Consider the following 26916-nt stretch of genomic DNA (forward strand, 5'->3'; position numbering starts at 1 on the left):
CTGCTTTCCGTGTGTACACATATGTGTTATAGGTGGTCCTAGTATTCAAGCACACTGAATTCAAGTGGGCATGCTGGCTAGACACAGCTAGAGTCATCTGGGAAGAGGGAACCTCATTTCAGAAAATGCCTCCATCAGATTGGCCTGTAGATAACTGTGGGGCCATTTTCCTGATCAATGGTTAATGTGGGAGGGACCAGCTCACTGTGGGTGGTGCCACCCCTGGGCAGGTGGTTCTGGGTGGTATAAGAAGCAGGGTGAGCAAGCCATGGAGAGCAAGCCAGGAACGTTCCTCCATGGCTTCTGCTTCAGTTCCTGCCTTGAGTTCCTGCGTGGCTTCCCTTGGTGCTGGACTATGATTGGGTAAGTCAAACAAACCCTTTCTGCCTCAAGTTGCTTTTTGTCACCATCTTTATCAGAGCAACAGAAAGCAACCCAGGACAGCGGGGACCTAGTTGGCCTGGGTCTAGGTGTTCATGAGGGCCCCCTCCCCAGCCCATCCCAGGAGGCCTGGCCCACAATGAACCACCATGCATGGGGACTTACTGTCCAGCTCGTACTGCGTGAGGCTGGGCCGGGTCAGGTTCCGCATGGAGTACAAGGCTGGGGGGCAGGAGGTGAGAGGCCAGGGAGACAGCAGACAGAGGTTAGTGTACACAGGCATCCCACCCACCGGGAACCAACCAGGCCTGGGATGGGATGACAAAGTTGGCAATGGAGCAGGCAGGGGGACTGCTTCCAATTCCTGGTGCTGAGTCAGGGGTCCAAGATGGGAATTGGGGAGAGGGTGACCCTAAAACATTGTTGTTCCTGTCTGGATCTACACTGACCATGGGGGAGCCCCTCAGAGCCTCCCAACCCTGGGGACAGTTCTGGGGGACCCTCTCATCCCATTGGCTCCGAGGTTTCACTTTGGAGCTCTTGGCAAACTGCGGTGAAATACTGGCATCGTCAATTTTCTCATATGAACCAGAAACAATTTTATTGTCAAGAAATATGAGTGAATTAGACGCAGGCCATATAAAATCACAGCCATAGGCAGACATCGGCCAAAATAAATAAATAAAGATAAGGAAAGAACATGAGCTGTTGGATTGGGTATTTCTATGGGTTTCTTTTAATATCTTCTCACTCCATGTTCAATCATTTTGTTGTCTGTAAACATCCCCATAAGCTACGGCACCATAAGCTGAGGAGATATGGGGCGTAGCGCCAGAGCCCACAGGGACCTAGGCTGCCTGACTTCCCTTTTGGTGAACAGTGTGGTCCCCGCTCCTCATCCTCTATACGATCTCCTCTTTCCTGCTTGCCTCCCTCTCCTCTCCTCGAACAGACGTGGAGCCCTCTGGAACCCACGTCCACGGCACACCTAGCCTGCCTCCCTGGCTCAGCCTCATGCTCTTTCGCTATGTTAACACAACAGCCTCCTTGACTCTGTTCCCCTCAACACCTCCTACAGCCAGGCCATCGCCTCCATGCCCCCTGTGTGTCCTCCAAACCCAACATTCACGCACACCCTTCTCTTGCTCATGACTTTCCCAGCGTCCTCTATTCTTGGGATTTCCACCTGAACGTCCCCTCTTTTCTCTCCTCCTGTACTTGAAGGCTGGCTTCTTTGGCCCTAGGGCTGGGTGTTGACTTCCGGAGGAATAGGTGGGGGTCTGGATCTCCAGGCTGGTCTTTCTAGGCTGGTGGCTCCTCCCTCCACACAGTTGCCTGCCTAACCTGGGATCATCCTTCCATGTCAAGAGAGTCCTTTGGAATTCTTTTGGAACACTCTCCCATACTGTCATGCCCATGGCCCTTGACATCTGTTTCAGGGCTTAAGTACTGAATGCGTGATTCTTCTTCCATCAGACTGATCTGAGAGGTCAGGGACCCTTGTCTGCTTAACCACTGGTGTGTGCCCATAGTGCCTTGGAATATGCAGAAGGTGCTCAATAAATGCTTAGCAAGCGAGTGAATGGGGTAAGGGGATGAACACAAAGGAGAGGGAGGCAGGGTTGCAGGTTAGCGGACTCAAGGGAACTGGGAGCTTCAGAGCAGGGAGGTGAGCATGCCTACCCCTTCCCTCCCCAAGACCCTATGGTGACTACTTACAGGTGAGCTCAGCCCACTTGGCCCCAGGGTTGTTGATGCCTCGAAGAGTGAAGCCCCTCAGCCCTTCATAGAGCAGCTCCCGGTACCGGATCCGAAAGCCCAAGAGGATGCCATTGATCTTGTCCTCAGCTGGAGGCTACGGGTATGAGGGTCAAACATGGGGAGGGCCCTTGACTGTTTAATCTCACTCCACCCTCTCTGCCCACCACATCTCCTGCGACCACAGAGCAAGGACTATCTCAACCAGAAAAAGAAACTGGGATGGCTTGGGGGCATTTTCAGAGAGGTTGTTACATTCCCTTTGAGGTGGGGAAGGGCAGGAATCACCACGCAAGCCCCCTTTAGCACAGCAGGAAACACACTCAGAGACATGAAGGTACTGGCCATGGTCACACAGCGTCGAGAAGACCGGAAGACACACCTCGGCAGTCACCAGCCATTGCTTGTCCGGGAACTCTGTGACTCACTCTGGCCTCCCTGGGGCTGTTGCTCTGATAGCACCCAGCCAGCACTTCCTGGTGTTTCCCAGGAACTGAGCCCTCTGCCTACACTACAGCCTGTAACAAGGATAAGCACGCCCGTGTGCACGGCCCTTCTTTCCTCCTTGGCTTTCTGCTCCCGTCCTCGGCTGAGCTGGAGAACAGGCTTTCTGCCAAGTGGAAACTATTTTCTTTATGATACCTCCTTTAAGAAATCTGTTGAAATGGTTCAGGCTTTTTATTAGCTTCTTAATTGCTTCCCTGGCTGCCACGGGCCTCACCTGGCCCTTTTGTCAGGGTATCCCATCTGCTCCAGCCTCCTCTGGCTCATGTATCCTGCCAGGTCCACTTAGGGGGTGTCCCCCTCTAGAATCCCAGCCTTCAGTTGTACAAGGATTGCTGCTGGGGCCAGTTCCTCAGATCCCAAGAAGTAGGGACAGGAGCCAGCCTTTTTTTGGGGGGGGGGGTCTTCTGTGGGTGACCTACTGAGCCCAAAGCTAGACTTCAGAGAATGCATGGGCAGCCTGATCGCTGAGGCTGCCTCCGGCCCTGGTAGAACCAACAGTGCAAACCAAGGAGCAGGCAGCTGGGAGAGACTGGCTAGACAAGGGGACACCACTCACGATGAGGTCACAGGTCTCTGTCGGGAAGCCTGTCACTGACCTCTGTGTCTGGGCTTTGTGGAGCCTTGCCGGGGAGCAGGGGAGGTCTTATAGCCTCCAGGTGCTTTTCCGTACACAGGTTCAGCAGACCTGGGGTCATGAAACTAACCCTGTCACTTGAGCTGTGTGATCTTGGGCCACACAAAGCGCCCCCCCCATCTGTGTTCATCTGCCTGGTATGTGTATCCAGAGGTGGAGTGTGTGCATGTGTGGACACACATGTATCTAGTGCTCTGTGATGTGCACATGCCTAGATCTCTCATGTCTTTCTCTGTGCTCTGGGGGGTATACAACAGAGGCAAAGGCAGCTCTGGTGGGGACTGGTGGAGTTTTTGGTCTCAGTCGAGAGCTTATTCGAGTCCTTGGAAATGAACCCGCCCTGTCCACGTAGCCATACCTGCCATCGGATTAGCACAGAGGTGGTGGTGTGGGGTGTCACCGACAGGATGGTGGGTGCCTCATCTGGGGCTGTGGAGAGAGGCAGAACAGTAGACTCTGGGGGTTGGGAAAGTCAGTCCCACCCAGGAACACACAGGGACCCACCCGATTCTGCAGACACTGATGGCTAGGTAGGTCCTGCGTAAGTTCCCTGGACACCTACCACTTTCCTCAGAGCAAACAGCCAGGGTAAACTGGGGCCTGACCTTAGCCTAACCCAGAGTCTTGGAACCCCTCAAAGCCATAGAACTTAGGTTGCTGTTAGATGCAGGGTCGGGGTGGGCATCTACTCCCACTTCCTGCTAGCTGGGGGAACATCAGAGAAGAATTGCACTCAAATTTCATGCTGAGTTTGGGACCATGAGCCCTAAGCAAAATCCCTTTTGTTCCAAACCTCTAGGCATTCTGGCCTGGAGGCAGACAGGCTGAGCAGGTCTAGTGAGCCCTCTCTTACCCTCAGAGGCCCCTCCCACGGAAGAACACTTCCTGTCCAGGAAGCAACTAGGGTCAAGAGCCAGAGGCCCAAGCAGGGAGGTGGCACTGACCGGCCTGCAGGGTGGTCAGCGACTCTGACTCCTCACTGAACTCGCTGTCCCCGATGTCATTGGTCGCTTTCACTCGGAACTTGTAGGATGTGAAGGGCTTGAGTCTGTGGAGGGAATTGGGGGCCAATGACCAAGGTGTCAACTATGATTTGAGCACGAATGATCCCCCACGGGCTCCTGTGTTAAAGATTTGTTTCCCACTGCTATGGTTGTCTTTTGAGAAGTGGAAACTTCAGGAACTGGGGCCTTGGTAGAAGAAGTGCATCACTGGGGACAGAGCCTCAGAGGGTATATCTTATGTCCTGTGTCCTGGTCACCATGGGCCTCTGTCACATGCTCCTTTCACTGTGCCCAAAGTGACAGACCCAGCTGGCTTCAGGCTGAAACCTCTAAGGCTGTGTCCCCAAACAAGCCTTCCCCCTTAAGTTGCTTCCTCCGGGAGTCCGTCACAGTGATGACAAGTCTGACACAGTGTCCCTCAAGACCCAGTCCCCACACACTTCCACGGTGGGGTCCCATCTATTCCTGCTGGAAGAGGGGAGTCAGGGGAGAAAGGGGGACATGGGTGCTGACACACCACGCAGATGGAAACATGAAGGCTAGGGAAGGGGACACATTGGGACAGGCCCACTGAGATGCTGAGTGCCCAGGCCAGGCCCCATACAGTCCCTGCTTAGGCTGTCTTTCATTGTAATGATAAGCCACACATCTCCAGGCTCATGTTTACCCATGCTTTGGTGGCCATGAAAACATTCACGCTGGGCAGTTTGAATAAAGCCACCAGCCCATGCTTTAATCCCAGCACTCGGGAGGGAGAGGCAGGGGGATATCTGTGAGTTCGATGCCAGCCTGATCTACAGAGTGAGTTCCAGGACAGCCAAGGCTACACATAGAGAAACCTTGTCTCGAAAACAAAACCAAAACCAAAAACATTCACACCTCCCTCTCCCCACAATCGCATGCATGGTCCCCTGCAAGCTGTACTTCCTTTCCTAAAGTTAGGAATTTTTTGGGGGGTTGGGGTGGGGGTGGAATTCCCCAGAGAGAAAGTGAGTTGTCTCTATGAGCCTCATTTTCTTCCTAATAAACATCTTTCTTCTTGATTTACAGGGCTGGGGAGCGGGGAGGAAAGGCTTGCTCAAGTTCCAGGTCACGTTGACTGGAATACAAAAAATATAACCACTGGGGATTAGATTGAGGCCAGAGTTTTGGAGAGGAGCTTCGTACCCCTATTAGAGATAGGAGGAGGACACGGGCTGTCGGGAGAATCGCTAATGAAGGATGGCAAGCGCTTCGCTAAGGGGGCCTGGCAGGCTCCACAGATAATTAAGAGGTACCCTTAATGGGCTTCCCAGGGAGGAGGAGAGAGCTGGAAGGGGTGAGTGTGCCTGCTGGGGTGAGTGAAGGAAGGCTTGGGTGACCAGCTGAAGATGCTCTCAGAAACCGCCCCCTCCCTCCTGCAAGGACCGCTCACTCGAGGCAGAGGAGTGGGTGAGGACCCCACCTTACCTGTCCACAGTGAAGGCAGAGGCATTGTGGCTCACAGAGGCCGAGTGCAGCGCCCACCTGCCGCTGGGCAGTTCACGCGTCTGGATGGTGTAGTAGCGTACTGGGGAGAGCCCATCACTGCCCGGCTCCCAGGACAGCAACACGCTGCGAGCCTTCACATCTTCCTGCTGCACCACAGGCTTGCTAGGGGGCTGCGGGCGGTCTGGGAGGCAGGGCAGGGAACAGGTGAGACAGTGTAGCCTGAGCAGGGTGGTAGTGTCTTTTCTCAAGGGCAGGGAGAAGGTGTCCTGAACTTGAGACAGACACCTCTTCTCTCTCTCACTTCCACGTTCGTGAGCCTTGCACGGTTTCTGCCAGCAGTCAACCCATGAGTCCTCAGGTGAGACCTGCTCTCAGCTTCCAGAGCCCTGGGTGCCTGGAAAGTCATGCCACTCATGACAGCCCCTGATGGAGGAGTTGACACATTTGCTTCTGCTAGTGACAGAGATGGGACCTGCATTGTGCCTGACTGAGTGGTAGGGAGCCATGCTTCCCTGTGGGAATTCATTCCCATCATCCCCCTGCTCCACTTCCCCGTTTCGTTAGCTATTTTCCTACCCCAGACGGCAGGCTTCCAAGCCTCAGTGTTCTTGGCCTTGACGCTTCTTGGTGGTGGGGCTGCTTTGTGACTGCAGGGCACTTTGCGGAGACCCTCCCCTCAACCTGCTTAATGCCAGGAGCATCTTCCTCCAAGTAGGGTAACCCAGAGGTATACAGATGTTGTCCCACATACACTAAGCGCAAAGAAGTCCTTGGAGGAAATCCACTGTCTTACTGTTTTTTTTCCCCCCTTGGGAACATTTTCTAACAGATCACCTTTAACCATTTGGGGACTCAGGCTTGTATCTAGGGAACCCACTCTCAGTCAAGGGGCCTGCTCAGGGCAGTAAGATAGTGGGCAGCCTAGACTCAGGCTCTAGTCCAGTGGGACAAGGCTAGAAGAAGACTGGGTGGGGGTGGGGGATGGTCATCAACCACCTCTTTAGTATTATTCATTTTTATTTATTTATTTTTGACAGTGTCCCATGTATCCTAGGTGGGCCTCAAACTTGCTATGTAGTTGAGGATGACATTGAACTCCCGATTTTCCTGCTTGGATCTCTCAAGTGCTAGGATTACAGGCATGCATCACCACATCTGGTTTATGCAGTGCTGGGACTTGAACCCAGGGCTTCAAGCATGCCAGGCAAGCACTCTTTCCATGGAGCTATGCCTCAGCCTCCACCTGTCTTTTAGAAACCCAGAGTAGAGTAGGATCCTGGGAAATCCCAGTTCAGCTTTGTAAGATGGCATGATCTTTCACTGACCTTGACTCCAATATTGGAGCTCCTCACTGCTTATCCCAGTCACCCTCTAGGAGGGGTGCTAAGCCCCTGGGTGGGCTACAGAGCCCCTCTTCTCAGCTCCCCAGCCCCCCCTGGCCCAGCCCCATGGGCAGTTACCTCTCTTCTCTGTGGTCACCACCAAGGCTTCAGCAGCCTCTCCCCAGCCTTTTCGGGTCTGGGCTGTGATACGGAACAGGTAGACAGACTCTGGCTTGAGGCCTGTGGCCATGTACTGGCGGGCACTGGGTGCCAGGACCTCCACTGTGGCGGTGTTGGCTGTCGTGGCGTTGAGCCGGTGTGTGATCTGGTAGGCTGTGGGGAAGAAAGGCAAAGGGCCATGATGGACAGCAGAGCAAGCAGCCCCAGCGCCCTGTAAGAGGACTGGTCCATCCCTATGTGGCTCAGCAGCATGTGTAATCAGGCCTCCCTGGCCCTCGTTTGCCTGTGTGATACTCTTCCGGTCACCTTTACACCTTCTGCTGTGGTTGAGGGAGGTGGACTTTGGTGGGGATAAGGAGCTCAGTGCATTGTGTCTTAGACCCCTCGATTAGTCCATGTGAGAAGGAGAGAGGCCAAGTCACCTGTTAGCTAGTGGGGGCTCCGAAGCACCAGCCCAAGGCTTTCTAGTCTAAAGGACTTGACATCCTCCATCATGTTATCTTCTCAGGTAATGTGCCATTCCTCCAGGACTAGTGCTGCCCAAGCCCAAGAGAGAGGTACAGGTAGGCCAAGGCACCTTTGGTGTGTATATTCAGGAGTTTATTTAATTAAAAATTTAAAAAATTATTTTATTTGTATGAATGTTTTGCCTGTATGCACATATGTGTACCATGCGTGTGCCTGGTACCCATGGAGGTCAGAAGAAGGCATCAGATCCCCTGGAACTGGGGTTAGAGATGTTGTGAACACTGGGAGCCAAACCTAGGTCCTCTGCAGGAGCAACCAGTGCTTTTAACCACTGACTTATCTCTCCAGGCCCAGTTCATTCTTTTTAAAACTATTATTGTTATCATTTATTATTATTATTATTATTATTAAGACAAGGTCTCCTTGCTAGGCTGTATAGGCTGGCCTAGAACTCCTCAAGCCTTTGTGTGTGTGTGTGTGTGTGTGTGTGTGTGTGTGTGTGTGTGTGTGTGTATACATGTGTGTGTGAATGTTGAGGGAATCTTGCTTGGCCAAAGTTTACTAGATGGAAAGCTGGCGAGGGACCACCTGGAGGCACTGGGAAGGATAAAGACAATGCATAGTTCTTAGGAGAGCTAAACCTTGACCTTGCTCTCCTGCAGATATTGTGATGGGCTCAGAGTTCTTCTATCAGGAGAAACAAGCCGATGGCCAGTATTACTTGACAACTCTTCACCTAGGAGGCAGGTTTCCGGGAACTCCTGTGAGAGGCTGTCTTGATTACATTAACTGATTTGGGAAGACCTATCTTGATTGTAGACACTGTGGGTGGGGGAGGGTCAGCTATGTGCGAGCATCTGGTTCATTGCTCTGCTCTTGACTGTGACTGTGATGTGACTAGCTCCTTGAGCCCCTGAGGCTGTCACTTCCCTGGCAATGGCAGGCTCTAACCTGGAATTGTGAGTCAAGTGAGTCCTCTCTCCCTTTAGTTGCTTTTGCTAGGGTATTTTTATCACAACAACAGGAAAAGAAGTGAGGATGAAGGCGAAGATATTATCACCACCACCATCATCATCACCATTATCATCACCATGACTGCCACCACTATCATCACCATTACCACCCCAACATCACCCTCATCACCAGCACCTGAACCAGCACCACCAGCATCACTTTGAGAGAGGTTCCTGATCTTGCTGAGCTAAAATTTGCTATATTGACCAATCTGGCCTCAAATTTGCAGCACACCCCTTGCCTTTCCCTCTTGTGAGCTGGGATTACACAATGCACAACATCACTCTTGGCTCTTCAGATTTTATTTATTTATTTATTTATTTATTTATTTATTTATTCATTCATTCATTTATTTATTTATTTTTGAGGTGGTTTAGTGGTTTAAGTGAGAAAGGTCTCTCACAGGCTTGGGTATTTGAACACTTGCTCCTCAGGTGGTGGCACTGTTTGGGGATGTTTAGGAGGTGTGGCCTTGCTGGAGGAGGTACATCACTAGGGGTGGACTTGGAGATGACAGAGCCTCACTCTACTCCGGTTCCCTCTCTCTCTCTCTCTCTCTCTCTCTCTCTCTCTCTCTCTCTCTCTCTCTGCTTTGTGCTTCCTGTTAAAGATGTGATCTCTCAGCTTCCTCTTCTGTCACTAAGCCTGCCATTTGCCGCCCTGCCTCCCTCCCCTCCCTGATGGACACTTACCCCTCTGGAACTGTAAGCCCAAATAAACTCTGCTTTTGCTCATGGTGTTCTGTAACTAGTAAACCAGGTGTCATGCAGCCCAGACTGGCCTCAAGTCTGCTGGCATCAGAGGACAGCCTTGAACTCCCCACCCTCTCACCTCTGCCTCTCAAGTGCTGGGGTTACAGGTGTGAACTTATGATCCTAGTCCTCAGGGGCTGAGGACACTTCTCAGGCCTGTCCCATCTCTGCTTCCTTTACCCATCATGCCACTCCCTCTTTCCTTCCTAGGAAGGGCACAGGAAAGGGTGCAGCCTTACCCAGGATGATGCCATTGGGGGCTGCGGGGGGCTGCCAGATGAGCCGTACAGACGTGGTTCTCACCTCTGGAAACAGGATGCCCATGGGTGGGCCTGGGACTGGAGAGACAGAAGAGAGAAGGTGAGGCCTGCTATTCCATCCCAAGCCCAGTCCAGGCCCAGCTGAGCCCTGGTGAGGCGGGGGTGGGGGGGTGGGGGGGGCAGGGACGGGGTTAATTCATTAGCTTAGTGAGGGAGGGGGAATTTCTTGGCCTCTTGGCTTACTGAGTTCATGTATAGTATACCTCTGAGCAAATGATCACAAAACAGTATCTATCCTCAAAATCAGGGTCATTTTATAGAACCTAGAAGGTGAGATGAGGTGTGTGTACCCCTCAAATAGGCTTTAGTTATTTGGTGAGGGGCCCAAGACTCCAATTTCCTTGGGCTCCATGTGTCCATGCATGGGCTCTTGGAATGGGCATGGAGTTCTTGGTTTTCCAAGTTGTACTGGTTTTTAAATCTGTGCTGGAATGATCCCCGGGCCTCCGTCAGGGCTTCATCCATTCACCCAGGGCATTGCAGACCCCAGCCTGGTCTGTGCTTTGGATTGGAAAGTACTTATCATGAGCCTGCAGGAATCCTCTCTCCACACTGGGCTCTGGAATCCTGGCGTTTAAAAGCCCAGGGGGGCCCAAGGGTATCCCCGGACTCTGAGTGGGCTTGTTCCCCAGATCTATCTCCTATGTGCCCTGGGGATGGCTGAGGGAAATTTGTTTGGGGGTGGTGGCTGGAGCTGAACAGTGTGGATGAGGACAGTGAAGAAGGTCCTAGTGACAGGGGGAGGGGACACTCTTCCTGTGACACTCCCTTCCAGCCCAGAATGTCAAGGAGATGAGATGTGTAAACTCCGACTTGGCCTTCTAGGTCATTATGTGGGTATATTTGTCAAGGCAGGAGGATAGAACATATTTAATTTAACAGCTCATTAGCTTGATTTATAGTGAGAATATACAGACATACGGTACTGGGGCTTCCTTCCGCACTTGTCTGGGCCTTGCAAATGTTTGTGGTGGGCAGGCCATTTTGCTGTGTGTAGGAGGATGGAGGGGTAGAGGCCTGTCAGCCTGATCTGCAGTATGCGGAGCTCTGCTGGTGTCACTGTTGCATACAGGAAGGTGGCTCAGGCCCAGGGATTAAGACTTTCTCTCTCACAGATGGGGCTCAAAGCAAGATCTGCCCCAGGCGAAAACAAAATAAAAACCAACACCAAATCTTTGTACTATTTACTTGTGCTACCAAGGGGCCATGAGATAGCCAACGGTCCTCGCCTGGTCCTTTCCCCCCATTTTCCCTTACTGGCTATGAATATCATCCTCTTGCAGTGCGTTGGTAGCCTTGGATGACCCCATTTTCCATAGGAGGAGCCTGAGACTGGGGATCCTCGTGGGAAAGGGTATGAGGGATGGGCCCTCTGGGCTCACCGGGATGTATGTAGACTTACCGTCATCTAGCGTCCGCTCCAGGATGGGAGGGTGGCTGGGGCTGCCGTCACCAATGCGTGTGAAGGCCAGAACCTGGACCTCGTACAGCACATACTTGCCCAGGCCCGTGAGCTGGGCACTGCGAGACGAGTTGCCTTCGACCAGCCAGAACCGGGGCTGGGAGTCCGAGTCCTTCTCCTTGTACCTCACCTGCCATTGCCAACAAAGACCAGGGCCTTAGCACAGCTAGTAGGCCCACAAGGGAGTAGTAACAGACATGTGACATTATCCTACAATTCTCACCTTTCAGGGACAGGGCTAGGCCATATGGCCACATGGCCACATGGTCACATGACCCAGAACAGTTTGGAAAGGAATTTTAGAAGATCATAGAAACTGGACTGGCTTCCTTAGAGCTGAGGATAAGATCTGGAGCTCCTAGCTCAGCCTCCTGGAAGAGGGAGCATTCTGAAGGACCTTGTCACTTACAGGATGTCTCCCTACCCCTAAGGGAGGACTTCCTGGTTTGCTATGGTGACTGCCGGATGGGAAGCTAGGCAGATACCCTGTGCCTCCTCTGTGAGGCAGAGACCCATAGGAAAGAAGAGAAGGACAGGTCACCTTGGATGAGGGGCCTGGGGAAGACGGTGCGACACACCCCTGTTGATCCCGAGACCTACCTTGTAGCCCAGCACAAGGCCATTGCGATCTGCTTCTGGGATCTCGCTCCAGCGAACCAGCATGCTGCTAGAGGTGGTGGCCAGTGCTGACACATTGGTGGGACCCGAGGATGGGACTGTGGGAGTGAGGGGTGAAGAAGAGGAATAAGGACCCAAGAATAGTTCTACAGTGGTGGTAAGTGGAGCAAGATGCGGGGCCAACCGAGGAGCCAGCTCCATGTCACCAGCTCCGTGGGAGAAAAGACAGCCCATGCAGACCACAGCTGCAAATAATCCTGTGATGGTTTGGGGGTGTCGCAGATGCGATTTCTGGGGTCAGCTTTTCCTCCCTCTTTCGTTTCTGGGGATGTAAGGTGTGAAACAAGGTCTCATGTACTGGCTTTGAATTCACTATGTTGTCAGGAATGATCTTGAATGTCCAATCCTCCTGCCTCTAACTCCCAAGTGCCGGGATTACTGGTTTCAATTACCATGTCTAGTTTATGCTGGAGATGCAGTCTAGGGCATGCTAGGCAAGCACTCTACCAAATGAATTACATCCTCAGTTTGGCCTCCTTCACTTTTTCCTGCTCATTAACTTTTAAAAATTATTATTATTATTATTATCATCATCATCATCATCATCATTATTATTATTGTGTGAGCCTGTGGTGGGTGTATAGTGTGTGTGTGTGTGCATGCCCCAGTGTGTGTATCTGGAGGACAACACTGTAGAGTTAATTGATTAAATTAACTTTTTAAGTTAATTGATCAAACTCAGGCCATCAGGCTTGTATGACAAATGACTCTACCGGCTGAGCCACCTTGCTGTCTACCTTCACCTGTTTTTGAGACAGGGTATCCCTATGTAGCTTGGCTGGCCTTGAACTCAGGAATTCAGTCTACCCTGCTTCCAGACTAACTTTGAATGACCTTGCATTTCTAGCCAGCAAGGTGAAGGAGGGCAGAACTGGGGGATCAAGGAAGCCAGAAGATACACCTGCCAGTTAAAAAGTGTCAAGGAACACACACACATGCACACACGCACATACACACACACACACACACACACACACACACACACACACACACACACACAAACCCCACAGGACAGTGAACCACAAATTGGATAAATGAGGGCTGCCTGTGGATCAGGGCTCACATTCTAGGCATGATGACCCCTTTCTAGGCTCCTAGGAGAGACAGATTTCTGGAATGTTCTAAGATCAAACCCTTCTGTTGGGTGTTGGGGTTAAAGCTGAGTGTCGGGGCAGTGGGGTGGGGTGGGCTGTTTGGACAGCTAGTACTGCTTCATTATCCCATGGACTCCCCAAGAGTGGGGGCTGTCCCAGGGAAGGGCAATACTGGGGGGCTGGGGGTGTGGCGGGGTGCTCTGCCATGGGTGGAACACGGGATAGCGGCTTGAGCTATCTGTAGAAATGGCTGCAGCGTGGCCTGCTCTTGGGTGGTCCCTGAAGAAGGGCAGTGGTACCTGACTCCCTGGTTCTGCCCACCACTGCCTGGCTCCAGGGCCCGCTCCCGATGGCGTTGAAGGCCTGGACCTGGACGCGGTACTCTGTCCACTCCTCCAGGTCCTCAATGGTGTATTCCCGCTCCACACGGTCTTGCACCATGTGGCTCAGGGTCTTGCCGTGGCCGTCGGACCGGCTGTACTTGATCTTGTAGCCCACCGACTCAGGGTTGCCGTTGTATTCCATTTCTGGGAGGGGCTGGGGTAAAGCAGGGGCAGAGAGATGAGGGAGGGAGACCACTCTATAGTCCCTCTTCCCCACCCACCGGTTGAGCAGCCCGTACCCCAAAGAGGTGCTGTCCCTAAGTAACACTGTCTCCATGTCTCTCTCCCCATCTCTCCCCACTGGACTTCCATGAGAAGCAGCACCTTTGTTCATCATACACATGGCTGACTCACAACCTTGCCCCGAGGCTGGTCCTTCCCAGCAGGCTCAAAACCTGTCTGCCCAGTGTGCTGATTAGCAGGGCCCTTTGACTCTGACTGTCTTCCTGTTTAACCCCCTTACTCAGGCTGTCAACATACATTTGGTTAATTGCCTATAACACCTGGTCTCTGCTCAGGCTGCCCTTTGGAGGAGGGAGCCTAGCGTGAAGGCATCCTCATATGGACAGGATGCACGTCACTGCCAGGAAGTCCTGCTATCCAGCAAACCTTAGTCTCTCCTGCTGGAGTTCATCTTTCTCTTACTGGTTAGAGTCTCACCAAAGAGAAAAGGCAGGTTCTTTTCCCAGTTCATAGAGCTCAGTGGGAGGGGTCCTGCTTGCTGGTTCAAGGTTGGATAAATCTGGCAATGTTGGTAGGTGGTGGAGGTGGGCCGTTGGCCTGAAGCAGACATCAGCTGAGAACCTGGCTTCTACTCCTCTGAAGCTGGTGTGTCTGCAGTCCCCTCCCTCCATTCTGCCTCCCCAGGGCTCCAAATGCCCACAATCCACAGCGCATCACTTTCCAACCCACTTTATTCCATTCCTTCCAGCCCCTCCCTCGCCCACTCACCCTTCTCTCCCCTCCAAGTCCCTCTACAGACACTTACTGACATGAGCTAGAGATCATTAAGACAGAAATGGATGGGCACAAGAGGCTGAGATGGGCCTGGCACGCGACTTCCCTACCAGCTAAGGAGAGGTAATGGGCCATGCACTATTATGAGTCAGGCGGCTGCATGGCACAGACGCCAACTTCCCAATCCCCGACACCCCCACACCCCAGTAACCCACTCTCTAACTTTTATGTTTGGAAACCTTCAGAGACAATTAAGGAGTAAGTGGTGTGTGTGTGTGTGTGTGTGTGTGTGTGTGTGTGTGTGTGTGTGTGAGATCAGCTGGTAGGGGATAGTGAATAGTTGAGGTCATAAGAGGCTATATGTTCCACTTACACACTCACAGTGCCCTGGGACACTGGGCTGGCCCCAAAGTGTTACTCAGTGCTTGCCACCTGACAAGGAGCCGGCACTAATAACCAGTGTCTGTTGGGGGCTCATGGTGCCAAGTCCTCCCATAGCCACCAGCTCCTGCCACACTCTGCCACACTGTCCCACTCGGTGAATGGCAGCATGACCCCACGGTGCAGGGGTATGCATTAGTTTACACAACCCATGAGTGCTCTCTCTTGGAGGCTAAGGGCTGTGAGGTGAGAGGGGCCATGGGGCGCCATCAAGCAGGCTCTTGCTTTGCAACGTTTCTGGGTCTCCCAAGGAGCACAGGGTGCCAGTTGCCTCTCTCATTCATGACTCTCAGAATTATTCTCATTTACTCCACAGGTTTCTAGGACTCCAGCTGAGGTGCGCTGTCCCGGGGTGGCCTGAGGGGCACAGTTTTTTGGTTTCTGGCTGTGAGAGGACAATGTGCTCAGTGGTCTGTGTTGTGGATTTGGGGGCTCAGTCTCTTGCTGTTAACTCAGGGAATGTGGGGGTCCTGGGGAGGTGATGTGACCTCTTTATGCCTTAGTTTCTTTCTATGCAAAATGGGGACTAGCCTTACTCTGCTGCTGTGGTTTAATGAGAACATCCAAAGACAGGCTCTGAATAAAACACCTCGAACGGCCCCTGGGTCGGGAGGAAGCCACGGCGTATCAGTGAGCTACTTCCTGCAGGTCAACCATTGTCAAGACCCTCAATGCACAACCCCAACCTGTGGGACTGGCCTGGTCCCAGCCTCCACCACAGCAGCAGGCGGACCCTTTCTAAATCCTGGGTCCATCTCATGGCTGCTGTGCACCCATGGGCATGTTCCTAACCTCTCTGAGCCTTCGTGTTCTCAGCTGTAAATCAGGATGGGACTGTGCCCTCAACATTCCTGAGAGGGCTTAACGGGACAGGAAGTTTAGGATGCTCAGCATCTGGTAATACTTCTAGTCAGCAGCATGCCTCACCCCCTCTTACCCCAAGTGTGTGTAGGTGTACATGCGTGTGTGTGTGTGTGTGTGTGTGTGTGTGTGTGTGTGTGTGTGCGCGCGCGCACGTAGAAGCCAGAGGACAAACTCGGGTGTCATTTCTCAGGAGTCACCCAGTTTGGTTTTATTTATTTACTTTTTTTGTTATTTTGAGACAGGTTCTCACTGGGTATCTATGGCTGGCCTGGAATTCCCTATGTAGACCAGGCTGGACTCACAAAGATCTATACCTTTAATCCCGAGGCTGGGGTTAAAGGTCTGTGCCACCAACAACCAGCTTCCATTGTGTTCAATTATTTTTTGAGACAAGAGTCTCTCACTGGCCTGCAACTTGGCAACTAGGAGAGGCTGGCTGGCCATCGAGCCCCAGGGATCCTCCTGTTTCTGCCTCCCCAGCACTGAGATTCTAAGCATGTGCTAACACGCCTAGCTTTTTAAGGTTGATGCTGGGGATGGAACTCAGGTCCTCATGAATGTACAACAAGTACTTTATAACTGGGTTATCTCCCCAACTCATACAAAGTATCTTCTAGCTCTTTTCCCTCCTTTGGCCACAATTAACTATCGGGCACCTTCTAGGTTAGTAAGGAAGAAATTTAAAAATATTAAAAACCCAAACAAGACAGCAGCACCTCCCACCCCAAAGTAAATAGAAAGAATGATAGATATTCAATCAGTGACCTCTTTGAGGTCATCACATTGCTACAGGGTGACAACAGTCCTGTGAATATCCCATCCTACTGCCCCTGAGGGAGTCTCACCATCCATCGGAGCCACAAGCTGGTCTCACTGGCTGTGCGTAGAGTCACATTGGCGGGGGCCATGTCTGGGGGTGCCTGGAGGGTCTGTATCTTTCTAGAAGGTTGACTGGGCGGGCTGGTGCCAACAATGTTTACTTGGCGCATGCGGAAGCTGGGGTGGGAGAGGAAGAATGAGCAAGGTATGGAGGGGGTTGCCAGACCCCCTTCCCCCCTTCCACCTGTGCCTCACCTGTAGTAGGTGAAGGGGTTGAGGTCCGGTACCTCCATGGAGCGTGCATCAGGCTCATTGCTGAGTTGGTAGATCAGCAACCATTCCTCTCCCTCCCCGATCACGCCCACCTGGAAAAGGGAACCTAAGGCCTGTCCAACTTGCTGTGCTCAAGTGGGATGCTCTGAGTCCCAACTCCTGCTAGGTATCATCCCCACCCAGGGAAAGTCTTAGCCTAAAAGCCACAACTGACTGCGGGGTGGCTCTGAGTCCTCCTGCATTAGGACCTCACAGCAGGCCGGAGAGAAACACATCTTTAGGCCTGACTCTAAGACCAGCTGATATGCCAGGTACCTGTAGCTTCAGTGAGCCCCCCACCCTTTACAGGATCTTCACAGGGCTGCCTGAGGCTGCCTGGGGAAGAGTCTGGGTCCCCTCTAGCAGGCTTTACCTGAGCCTCCACCACCCAGCGGGAGATGGATGTCTTCCCATCGTAGCCAGGCCTGAACTGCAAGGTCACGGACCGTGGGCCAATGTTGGAAATGCCCAGGTTGGTGGGTGCCCCTGGGAGCTCTGGGGAGGGAGAAGAGGGTAGAAAAAGTAAGAGGGTGGCTCCCCCCGGCATAGGACTCTGCAGCAGGAAGGAGCCTGAATAGCTCGCTGTTCTTGGCAACATCACCGGAGAAGCGCAGCCAAAGCCTATCGGTGACACTCGGCCTTACAGGTACCACATTCGTACTGGGAGGTTGGGACAGATCTGAGGGGAGAGACACCCTGGGGCTCTACATGCCGGGGGCTTCCCTCAGAAGTTTTGGTGATAAGCAAAATACCCACAAAGCTGCACAAATCAAGCTAGGCTTAGCGCAAGCATATGGGTCAGAACTGTCTCCAGCCACACAACACTACAGCCCTCCACATCCAGTGATGGCTGGGAGGCGAGAAGGGCTGGGGTTGGGGCAGACAGGAGGCAGCTTCTCTTCTTCCAACCAGGAACTAAGGAGTTGTTGGGGCTCAAGATGGACAGAAAGAATGCAGATTCTGTAGTATGTTTGAAGCTAGCCTTGGCTACATAATGAGTCCAGGCCAACCTAGGCTATATAGTGAGGCCCTGTATCAAAAACCCAATCAACCAACGAAACAAACAAACAGATAAACAAACCATCTGACATGTCAGTTTGAATCTACCTCTTCCACCACTTCTTCCACCACAGACTGTGTCTTTGAGCAACTCTGACAGTTAAATTGACAGAGTTTAGGATCACCATGGAGACCAGCCTCGGAGCATGTGAGGGAGTTTCTAGGTTGGGAGTGGGGTGGGGGTAGGGTGGGGGTGGATGGGAAGACCCGCCCTATCTGTGGGTGGCATCATTCTACAGGCTGAGGACCACCAGCATTGTGCCCCTCCCCCTCCCCCTTCCAGATGCAATGTCCCCAGCTATGAGCTCCTCCTAAAGTGACTGTCACACCATGACAGTTGTACCCTTGAACTGTGAGCCAAAAATAAACCCTTCCTTCTCTAAGTTGCTTTGCCAGGCATGTTGTCACAGTATCAAGGGGAGCTACCGACACAGCCATCTACCTCCTTCTCTATGTCTCAGAATAATGGTGACAGTAATGACCACATAGAGCGGGGAACTGCATTGAGGAGGCATAGAAAGCCTGTCACTTTAGGCCTGGGAAGTCCCACACAGATATCTACCAGATGTTGTCACTGGGGTTGAAGGAGTCTGAGGTGCCTTGGCCACCCCAGTGGGTGGGCCCAGGCAATCTGGTTGGGTCATCCAGGCACAGCCTTTCTGATCAGGATAGGAGCACATGGTGATTTGGTCCAACTTTGTATGTGTACAAATGGGGAAACTGAGGCCCAGAGGTGATGCCTGACTTGTTTAGTGTTTGTGTTTGGGGCTGAGATTATTCCCATCTTGTTCAACCACCCACAATAAGTCTTTCCACTAGCTGTAGTCCAATGTGGATTATATAATGGGACTATAGTGAGTTCAATGGTGGCCTGAGCTATAGACTGAGACTCTGGATAAAAAAAACCAAACCAACCAACCATCAACCCACCAACCAACCAACTAACCAACTACTAACAAACCAACTAACCAACAACCAACAAACTACCAGCCAATCAGCAACCAACCAACCAACCATCCAACCACCAACCAACCAACCAATCATCAACCCACCAACCAATCCACCACCAACCCACCAACCAACTCACCAACCAACCACCAACCCACCAATCAATCAACCAACCAACCACCAACCTACCAATCAAGTAACCACTAACAAACCAACCTATCAACCACCAACCAACCAACAAACCAACCTATCAACCACCAACCAACCAACCAATCAACAAACCAACCTATCAACCACCAACCCACCAACCAACTCACCAACCAACCACCAACCCACCAATCAATCAACCAACCAACCACCAACCTACCAATCAAGTAACCACTAACAAACCAACCTATCAACCACCAACCAACCAACAAACCAACCTATCAACCACCAACCAACCAACCAATCAACAAACCAACCTATCAACCACCAACCAACAAACCAACTAACCACCAACCCACCAATTAACCAACCACCAACCAACCAACCAATCAACAAAACCAACCTATCAACCACCAACCAACCAACCAACCAACCAACCAATCAACCACCAATCAACAAGCCAACCAGCCAACAAACCAACCTATCAACCACCAACCAACAAACCAACCAACCAACCTATCAACCACCAACCAACAAACCAACCTATCAACCACCAATCAACAAACCAATCAACAAATCAATCTATCAACCACCAACCAACCAACCACCAACCCACCAATCAACCAACCAACCAACCAACAACTCACCAATCAACCAACCACCAACCTACCAATCAGCCGCCAACCAACCAACTAACCAACAAACCAACCTATCAGCAACCAACCAACCAACCAACTAGCCAACAAACCAGACAGACAGATGGACCCCCCCACCAAGAATGAGTGCTGCTTAGCAGAGCAGAGACAAGAATTCTGATCAGAGGCACTCACCTGGAGGTACACCAGATGAGATGGTGGAGGCCGACACCTGGCCCTGGCCCTTGGAGGTCATAGCGGCCACCTCGATAGTGTAGGTAGTAAGTGCTGTGAGGCCTGTGACCCTGTACTCTAGGGTTACATTGGGCAGGTAGTGGGTCACACGGGTATTGGTTCTGTTGTACTCTTCCCAGGAGATCCGGTACCCTGGCAAGAGTCCACAGCAGCAACATGAGCTGGGTTGAGATCGTGTATTGACCCTGACCCTTGTTCCAATTCTCACTCCTTCTCTAGTGTGGTGATTTGGTTCTCTCCAGGAGCAGAGGGACCAAAGGAGCTAGGAGCTGCTGGTGTCATGCCTTGGGTCCAGGCAGAGTCTCAGTGGGATGTCCCTTGTGGGCAGGGATGGCAGGCAGAGAGAGCAACATTATGACAGACCCTTAAGGTCCTCAGAACCCTGAGGTCCTGCAGAGCTGAGGCAGGAGCCCTGAGAAGTGCTGCAGATTGAAAGTGCTAAACTGAGAGTTGAGAGTGTGGCTCAGTGGGGAGGTCTGGATGGGGGCTGACTTCAGGCAGGGGACAGACTAGCTGATAACCCCAGTCACAAATGTCCCACCCTTGGGCTCAGGTGCATCATCATGCCTACCTGTCAGGATGCCATTCTTCTCTCCAGGCTCCTGCCAGCTGACCTTCAGTGAGGTGTCCAGGATGTCATTGAAGCTCAGGTGTCCCACGGGCCCAGGCACTGTTCCCAAAAGTGTCCCCCACCCACCAGTGCCCATTAGAGTCAGAGCATGGCCACCCTACATAGGATGGCCACTGTGTTCCAGGATGCCCAGGGACTTCCCAAGGGCCTGGGTTGGTGGGTGGGAATGGAGCTGGGGGTAGAGCTGAGGCCATGGTACCTACCATCCTCATGGGTGCGCACCAGCTGGGGGCTGCTTCGAGGCCCATCTCCTGGTGTGGTGAAGCACAGCACCGATGTGAAGTACTCTGTGAATTTTTTTAGACCGGACACGAAGCCCACATGGATGCTGTCTTGAAAGTTAGGCCTGGCAGTCACCATGGTAACCTCCTCTTCTTGTGTTGGCTCCCAGGCAATCAGCTGAGGAGAAACCAGAAGAATGTTCTAGAAAAAGTGAAGCTCCCTTGCTGTGGGATGGTCTGTATGTCAAGTGTGTTGCTGATTGGTCAATAAATAAATCACTGATTGGCCGGTGGCCAGGCAGGAAGTATAGGCGGGACAAGGAGGAGAATAAAGCTGGGAAGTGGAAGGCTGAGTCAGAGACACTGCCAGCTGCCACGATGAGAAACAGCATGTGAAGATGCCGGTAAGCCACGAGCCACGTGGCAAGGTACAGATTTATAGAAATGGATTAATTTAAGCTGTAAGAACAGTTAGCAAGAAGCCTGCCACGGCCATACAGTTTGTAACCAATATAAGTCTCTGTGTTTACTTGGTTTACTCTGAGCAGTTGTGGGACTGGCAGGTGAGAGAGATTTGTCCTGACTATGGGCCAGGCAGGAAAACTCTAGCTACACTCCCTCCCACAGGTTAGGTCAAGGGACACTGTTCCTGTAGTCACTCATCCCAGGGAAGAGAGAGACAAGACAGGTTACTCCTGTGCCCATTCTGATGCTCTGGATGTCTTGGCTTCAGACTCCAGGCAAGACACAGTACTGGGCACTTCCCATAGGGACCTGTCACCCCATTCTCCCAATGATCCTACAAGGGAGGCATTTACCAGAACCATTTTCATGATCTGAACACTGGGCACAAAACCCGAGCCAGAGGCCCTTTAGTTCTAAAACTTTAAGTGACTACAGCAGAGCACTTCACCGAGGTGAAGCTCTTCTAAGCCTGGAGTCCTGGGTGACCACGCTGGTCACACATCCACAAAGCCACCCCTAGGGGAAGCTGAGGATTGGAATTGCTACCCCTGTTTTCCTACTGGCTCATTTTCCCATGAGGTTCTCCGAGGTCATAGGTTACAGCTGTGTCGATTGCTATCATCTTACATTTGTTCCAGGTCAGGTTGTCAATCTTACATTTCACCCAGAGGCGAGGAGATGACAGGAGAGCCCATCTGGACCCCTTTGCTTTCTCTCCATTCTCCCAGGCTCATTGTTTTCCTTCCATCCTTCCACAGCCTGCCTCTTCTCCCTCATCCTGCACCCGCCCCTCCTCTCCTGCACTCTTACCTCCTGCTCATGTTTTCTGGGCCCTTCATCTGTCTCCAACAATGGCAGCTGGTCCCAGAGATTTCCTCATTTATTTGAAGTTGATTAAATAGCAATTAATGGTGAAAAGCTACACTTGAAGAGTTTTAATAAGCATGGTATTTATAGATATAAAACAATACCACGCCAATGTCTCCTGATTAACTCATACAAGTAACAATGCTTAATCTTCTCCTTTTCAGGGCCGGATGTTTATAAAGGATGTTTTGAAATTTAATTGGTATTGTGAAAAGATAGCCTATAGCAAGTTAATTAGACACTAATTAGACCCTAAAAATACTAATCAGAAATACTAAGTGGCATTTAATAAGTATGTTAAATATCCTCTTTATTTCAGTTATCTTGTTTCATAGCAATTAAATTGCCCAACTTCCTTGGAGTAGATGAAGAAATGAGTTTAATGTTTTAATTTAATTTAATTAATGTAAATTTGAATTAATTATGCTGTTGGAATTAATTGTGTGGTGTGTTCCCCAGCAAGTGTAAAATTTGGGTAAATATTATTTTATTGGGCTTAAGCTAATTACAATCACTACCATTTTAAACAAAATAAAGGAAAAAAGAGTTTCTTTACAGATGTCTTAAAATAGTATCTCTGGGTCTTGCCCACAAAAAATGACCCATGGGGACATGTACAAGGCAATGAACGTGTGATTCTAAGGACCAACCATATTAACTTTTCCCTCTAGCTTCACCCCCGAGACCCAAAATGGCAGCAGGGCTACGGCATCCCAAGACTGCTTCATCAAATACACATCTTGTATGTGTGTGTGTGTGTGTGGGGGGGTTATGGAACTGTAGAATCACAAAGTTCCCCAGATTTCTGGGAGTTATGGTTTGGATATAAAGTACCCCAACCCTCCTGTCCAAAGGCTCATGAATTGAAGGCTTGGTTCCTGGATCGTGGGCCTAATCATTGGGAGGTGATTTACTAATAAACACTCTCATATAATAATCAATGGGTTAATCCATTGATGAATTCACAGTGTAGGGCCAAGCGAGTCAGTCTGCCTGCCTGCCTTCTTCCTTCCTTCCTTTTCTTCCTTCCTTTCCTTCCTTCCCTCCCTCCCTCTGTCCCTCTGTCCCTCCATCCCTCCGTCCCTCTCTCCCTTCCTTTTTTTCTGTGTGTATGATGTGTATGTATACAAATGTAAGTGCGTGCTTCAGCATGTTACATTGTACACGTGGAGTTCAGAGGACAACCTCAGGAGTCCATTCTTGCCTGTTCCTTGCCTGAGACAGTTTCTCTTGTTCACTGTTGTGTGTGCCAGGCTGGCTACTTTGCCAGCTTCTGGTAATCCTCTTTGCTCTGCCTCCCTTCTCCTAGTAGAGCATGCTGAGATTATAGATGTGAATGGTGACTGTGTCCAGATTCTTACATGTGTAAACTCAGGTTGTTGGGCTTTCATGGCAAGACAATCATCTCCTCAGGTCAAGGCTGATTTCCTTAAAATTTGTTTTGTTGATTTGACTTTGAAACCATGTAAATATTATACATAATTATATGATGAAATTAAATAAAAAAAAATCCCTTAAAGTCAAAACCCACAGGAAGCCAATGAACCTAGTAGGGTATTGAGCTGTGGGAAAACTACAACAAGGGAAACTCTTCAAAAGAGATCACAGCAGAGCTGTGCGAAGTGTAACCTTCATGGGTTATATCCCAAGACTATAAAAGATGCCAAGAATTTGGGGCTGTTGATCAGTAGTTTCACACTCCCATCGCTGTTGAGAAGCTATTGTGTCTGTGGGATGAGGGAGCTGGTACCAAGGAAGCTGTGCAAGAACTGGAATTTTACTGTGGACAAAAAAGTTGCAAACAAAAGACCAACGACTTTCAAGAAAACTTGCAATCTTGATGCTGAATGGAAATCACCAGCACCTTTTTTTTTGAGACAGAGTTTTATGCAGTCTAGGTTATCCTTAAACTTGCTATGTACACAAGAGTTATTGTATGATATTTTGTTTGTGTTCTGATAAATAAAGCTTGCCTAGAGATCAGAGGGAGGAGCTAGCCACTAGTTAACCACAGAGGCCAGCAGTGTTGGTGTATACCTTTAATCCTAGCACTTGGGAGGCTCACACCTTTAATCCCAGCACAATCAGGAGGTGGAGACAGGAATCTCGACCCCCTTTCAGTCTGAGGATCTGGAGAGGTAAGAAGCCGCTTGTGGCTGCTCCTTTGCTTCTCTGATCTTTCAAGTTATTCCCCAATATTTGACTCCTGGTTTTTATTGATAAGACTAAATAGGATCACACTTCAAAGAGTGACCTTGAACCTCTGGTCCTCCTCCTCCTACCTCCACAACCCGAGTGCAGCATTACAGGTGTTATCATGCCTGATTTATGTGATGTGAGATGGAACCCAGGGCTTCCTGCATGCCAGGCAAACACTACCAACTGAGCCACGTCTCCAGCATTTTATTAAAAAAAATTTCCTTCTTGCTGTCAACTATCAGAATTGAGAAACAATACTGTCTTTGGTGCAAGAAACACTCCAATAGTCACATCACGGTATCTAACTATTATTTCTATCTCAAGGGATCGAGAGTTCCTTGGGAAAATGTCTGACCCCAGGTACAGTGAAGAGATTTTTATTTTCCTCTGGGCTGGGGATTGAACCCAGGGACTCACAAATGCCAGGCAAGCACCTCACCACTGCACTATATCCCCAGTTCTCTCTCCACTTTTTATTTTGAGACGGGGTATCATGGAGTTGCTCAGTTTGGCCTTGTCCTAGTTTTTTCCCCCCTTGGCACTTGACGCAAGCTGAGTCATCTCGTAGTAAAAATCTGTGGGTGCATTTTCTTTTTAAATAATTGATGTGGGAGGGCCTGACTGCAGTTCACTGGGGGCAGTGCCACCCTTGGGCAGGAGGTCCTAGTTGTATAAGGAAGCAGGCTGAGCAAGCCATGGAGAGCAATCCAGTAAGCAACACTCCTCCATGGCCTCTGCTTCAGTTTCTGCTTCCAAGTTCTGCTCTGGCTTCCCTCAGTGATGGACTATGGTCAATATTTGCAAGCCACATAAAGCCTTTCCTCCCCAGGTTGCTTTTGGTCATGGTCTTTATCACAGCGACAGCAACCGAGGCCAGCCTTGAACTCACAACTCAGGCAGTCCTGGACCTTGTGGATTTTCTGCCTCAACCTCCCATATGGCTGGGATTACAGGCCTACACTGCCAACCCTGGCAAAATTTGTATGTAGATTTTATATACATTTATATAGCTTGAAGTACCTTGTCATCCCAGCCAGCCAGGCAGCCATGGGAGACTCCTGGGACCGTGTTGAAAAAGACTCAGGAGCCAACTTGAAGGGACCAGTGATCACTTGGCAACAATAAGGATAATAACCGCAGTGGATTGGAGCATAGCAGATGTGTTTAAAAATTCTTAAGTACATAACGACATCACTAAAAGCAAAATGGAGCCAAAGACAGCTCCTCCAACCCAATTTAACTGTTGCCTTAGAAGATGCTAGGGAACTACTTTATAACGCTGAGACTTGAGAGGCTGTGGAAAAGAATGGAGTTTTAAATTGTTCCTAATGTAGTAGAAAACTGACAAAGGGAAATGTCATCTTCCTTCCTTCCTGTTCTTGACTTCTCTCCCTCCCTCCCTCTCTCTCTCCTCTCCTTTCTTCCTTCCTGAAGGCATTTCAGCTAATCAAGAAAAAATGACAGTATTTTTCTACCCTCATTTTGTAACTCCTATTAAAATCACAAACCCTATCAGTGCTGTCCATGGCCACCAAGTTCACAATTAAAGAGACAATCAAACTTTGCACCTTCTGATGTCAACACACAGCACCATTTGGGGACCCCCACCTCCCTGCCAAAAAGGTAATCAAACAAACTTGAATCCAATTGGCCGCTAGCTCTACATTCCAATTTACTGCAGATGTAGTACTCAGAGGAACGTGTTAAATGACCCCATAGGGAGGCAATCAGCAAAATCTAGGCCTGTGGAAAATTCATTGGATGAATGACTAAGTTTCTTTGCCAAATAAATCGAGAGAGAGAGAGAGAGAGAGAGAGAGAGAGAGAGAGAGAGAGAGAGAGAGAGAGAAAGAGAGAGAGAGAGAGAGAGAGAAAAGAAGAGAGGGAGAGAAGCCTCTAAGATCAATGGAGACTTTAAACTCAAACCTTTAACCAACAGCAACTGGGTGGCCTTCATCTACATCTGGGAATATATAAACCAGTCAGGAGCAGGAATTGGTTGGGAGACCATCACAGAAATCCAAAGGCTGGCAGAATATGTAATGATGGGAAGGTTGACATTTTTAGGTATGGTAATACGGTCAATGAGGGTTTGTTTTTAATAGAGAGAACTTGTATGGAATCTTTCTCTACAAGAACATTTAGGGATGATGTGACCAACTGCCTGGGTTCACTTCGGCAAGTTCCCCGGGAGGGGCTGAGGCAGTTGTTCTCAACTTATTATTGGTTGTGACCCCTTTGGGGGTCGCATATCAGATATCTCACATATCAGATATTTACACTGCAATGCATAACAGTAGCAAAATTACAGTTATGAAGTAGCAATGAAAATTATTTTATGGTTGGGGGTCACCACAACATGAGGAACTGTATTAAAAGGTAATAGCATTAGGAAGGTTGAGACCCACCAGGCTAAGGGCTGGGAGGAGCTGAGAGGTTCAGGGACAGCCCCCCTCCCCCGCGCCCCCATAGATATTCTGAAAACTGAAGAAGCAAAGAGAAAAGATCTTCACTTTTATTCACTTATACTCCCAAAACATCAAGCTGTGGGTATAATTTTACAATTAAAAACAGGATTGGGGATGTAGCTCAGTTGGTAGTGTGTTTGCCTAGAGTGCTTGAAGCTCCAGGTTCAATCCCGAGCACCTCATAAACCAGATGTGGTGTAC

General features: G+C 50.4%; 1 protein-coding gene across 1 annotated transcript in view; it reads right to left on the bottom strand.

Annotated features, from left to right (window-relative positions):
• Positions 1–26916, bottom strand: part of Sdk2 (sidekick cell adhesion molecule 2) — a gene marked incomplete at its 5' end in the record, with an annotated part of 79672 nt that overhangs the window by 41106 nt on the left and 11650 nt on the right. The window contains 16 exons of the mRNA XM_059270745.1: positions 547–603; positions 2101–2236; positions 3639–3709; positions 4225–4328; positions 5734–5935; positions 7215–7409; positions 9730–9828; positions 11213–11402; positions 11873–11988; positions 13344–13581; positions 16535–16685; positions 16764–16873; positions 17194–17315; positions 19805–19996; positions 20436–20534; positions 20699–20894. Coding sequence (XP_059126728.1) covers positions 547–603; positions 2101–2236; positions 3639–3709; positions 4225–4328; positions 5734–5935; positions 7215–7409; positions 9730–9828; positions 11213–11402; positions 11873–11988; positions 13344–13581; positions 16535–16685; positions 16764–16873; positions 17194–17315; positions 19805–19996; positions 20436–20534; positions 20699–20894 — 2278 coding nt within the window. The remainder of the gene's footprint in view (positions 1–546; positions 604–2100; positions 2237–3638; positions 3710–4224; positions 4329–5733; positions 5936–7214; positions 7410–9729; positions 9829–11212; positions 11403–11872; positions 11989–13343; positions 13582–16534; positions 16686–16763; positions 16874–17193; positions 17316–19804; positions 19997–20435; positions 20535–20698; positions 20895–26916) is intronic.

Source organism: Peromyscus eremicus, chromosome 8a (genome assembly GCF_949786415.1).
Source record: "Peromyscus eremicus chromosome 8a, PerEre_H2_v1, whole genome shotgun sequence".
NCBI lineage: Eukaryota > Metazoa > Chordata > Mammalia > Rodentia > Cricetidae > Peromyscus > Peromyscus eremicus.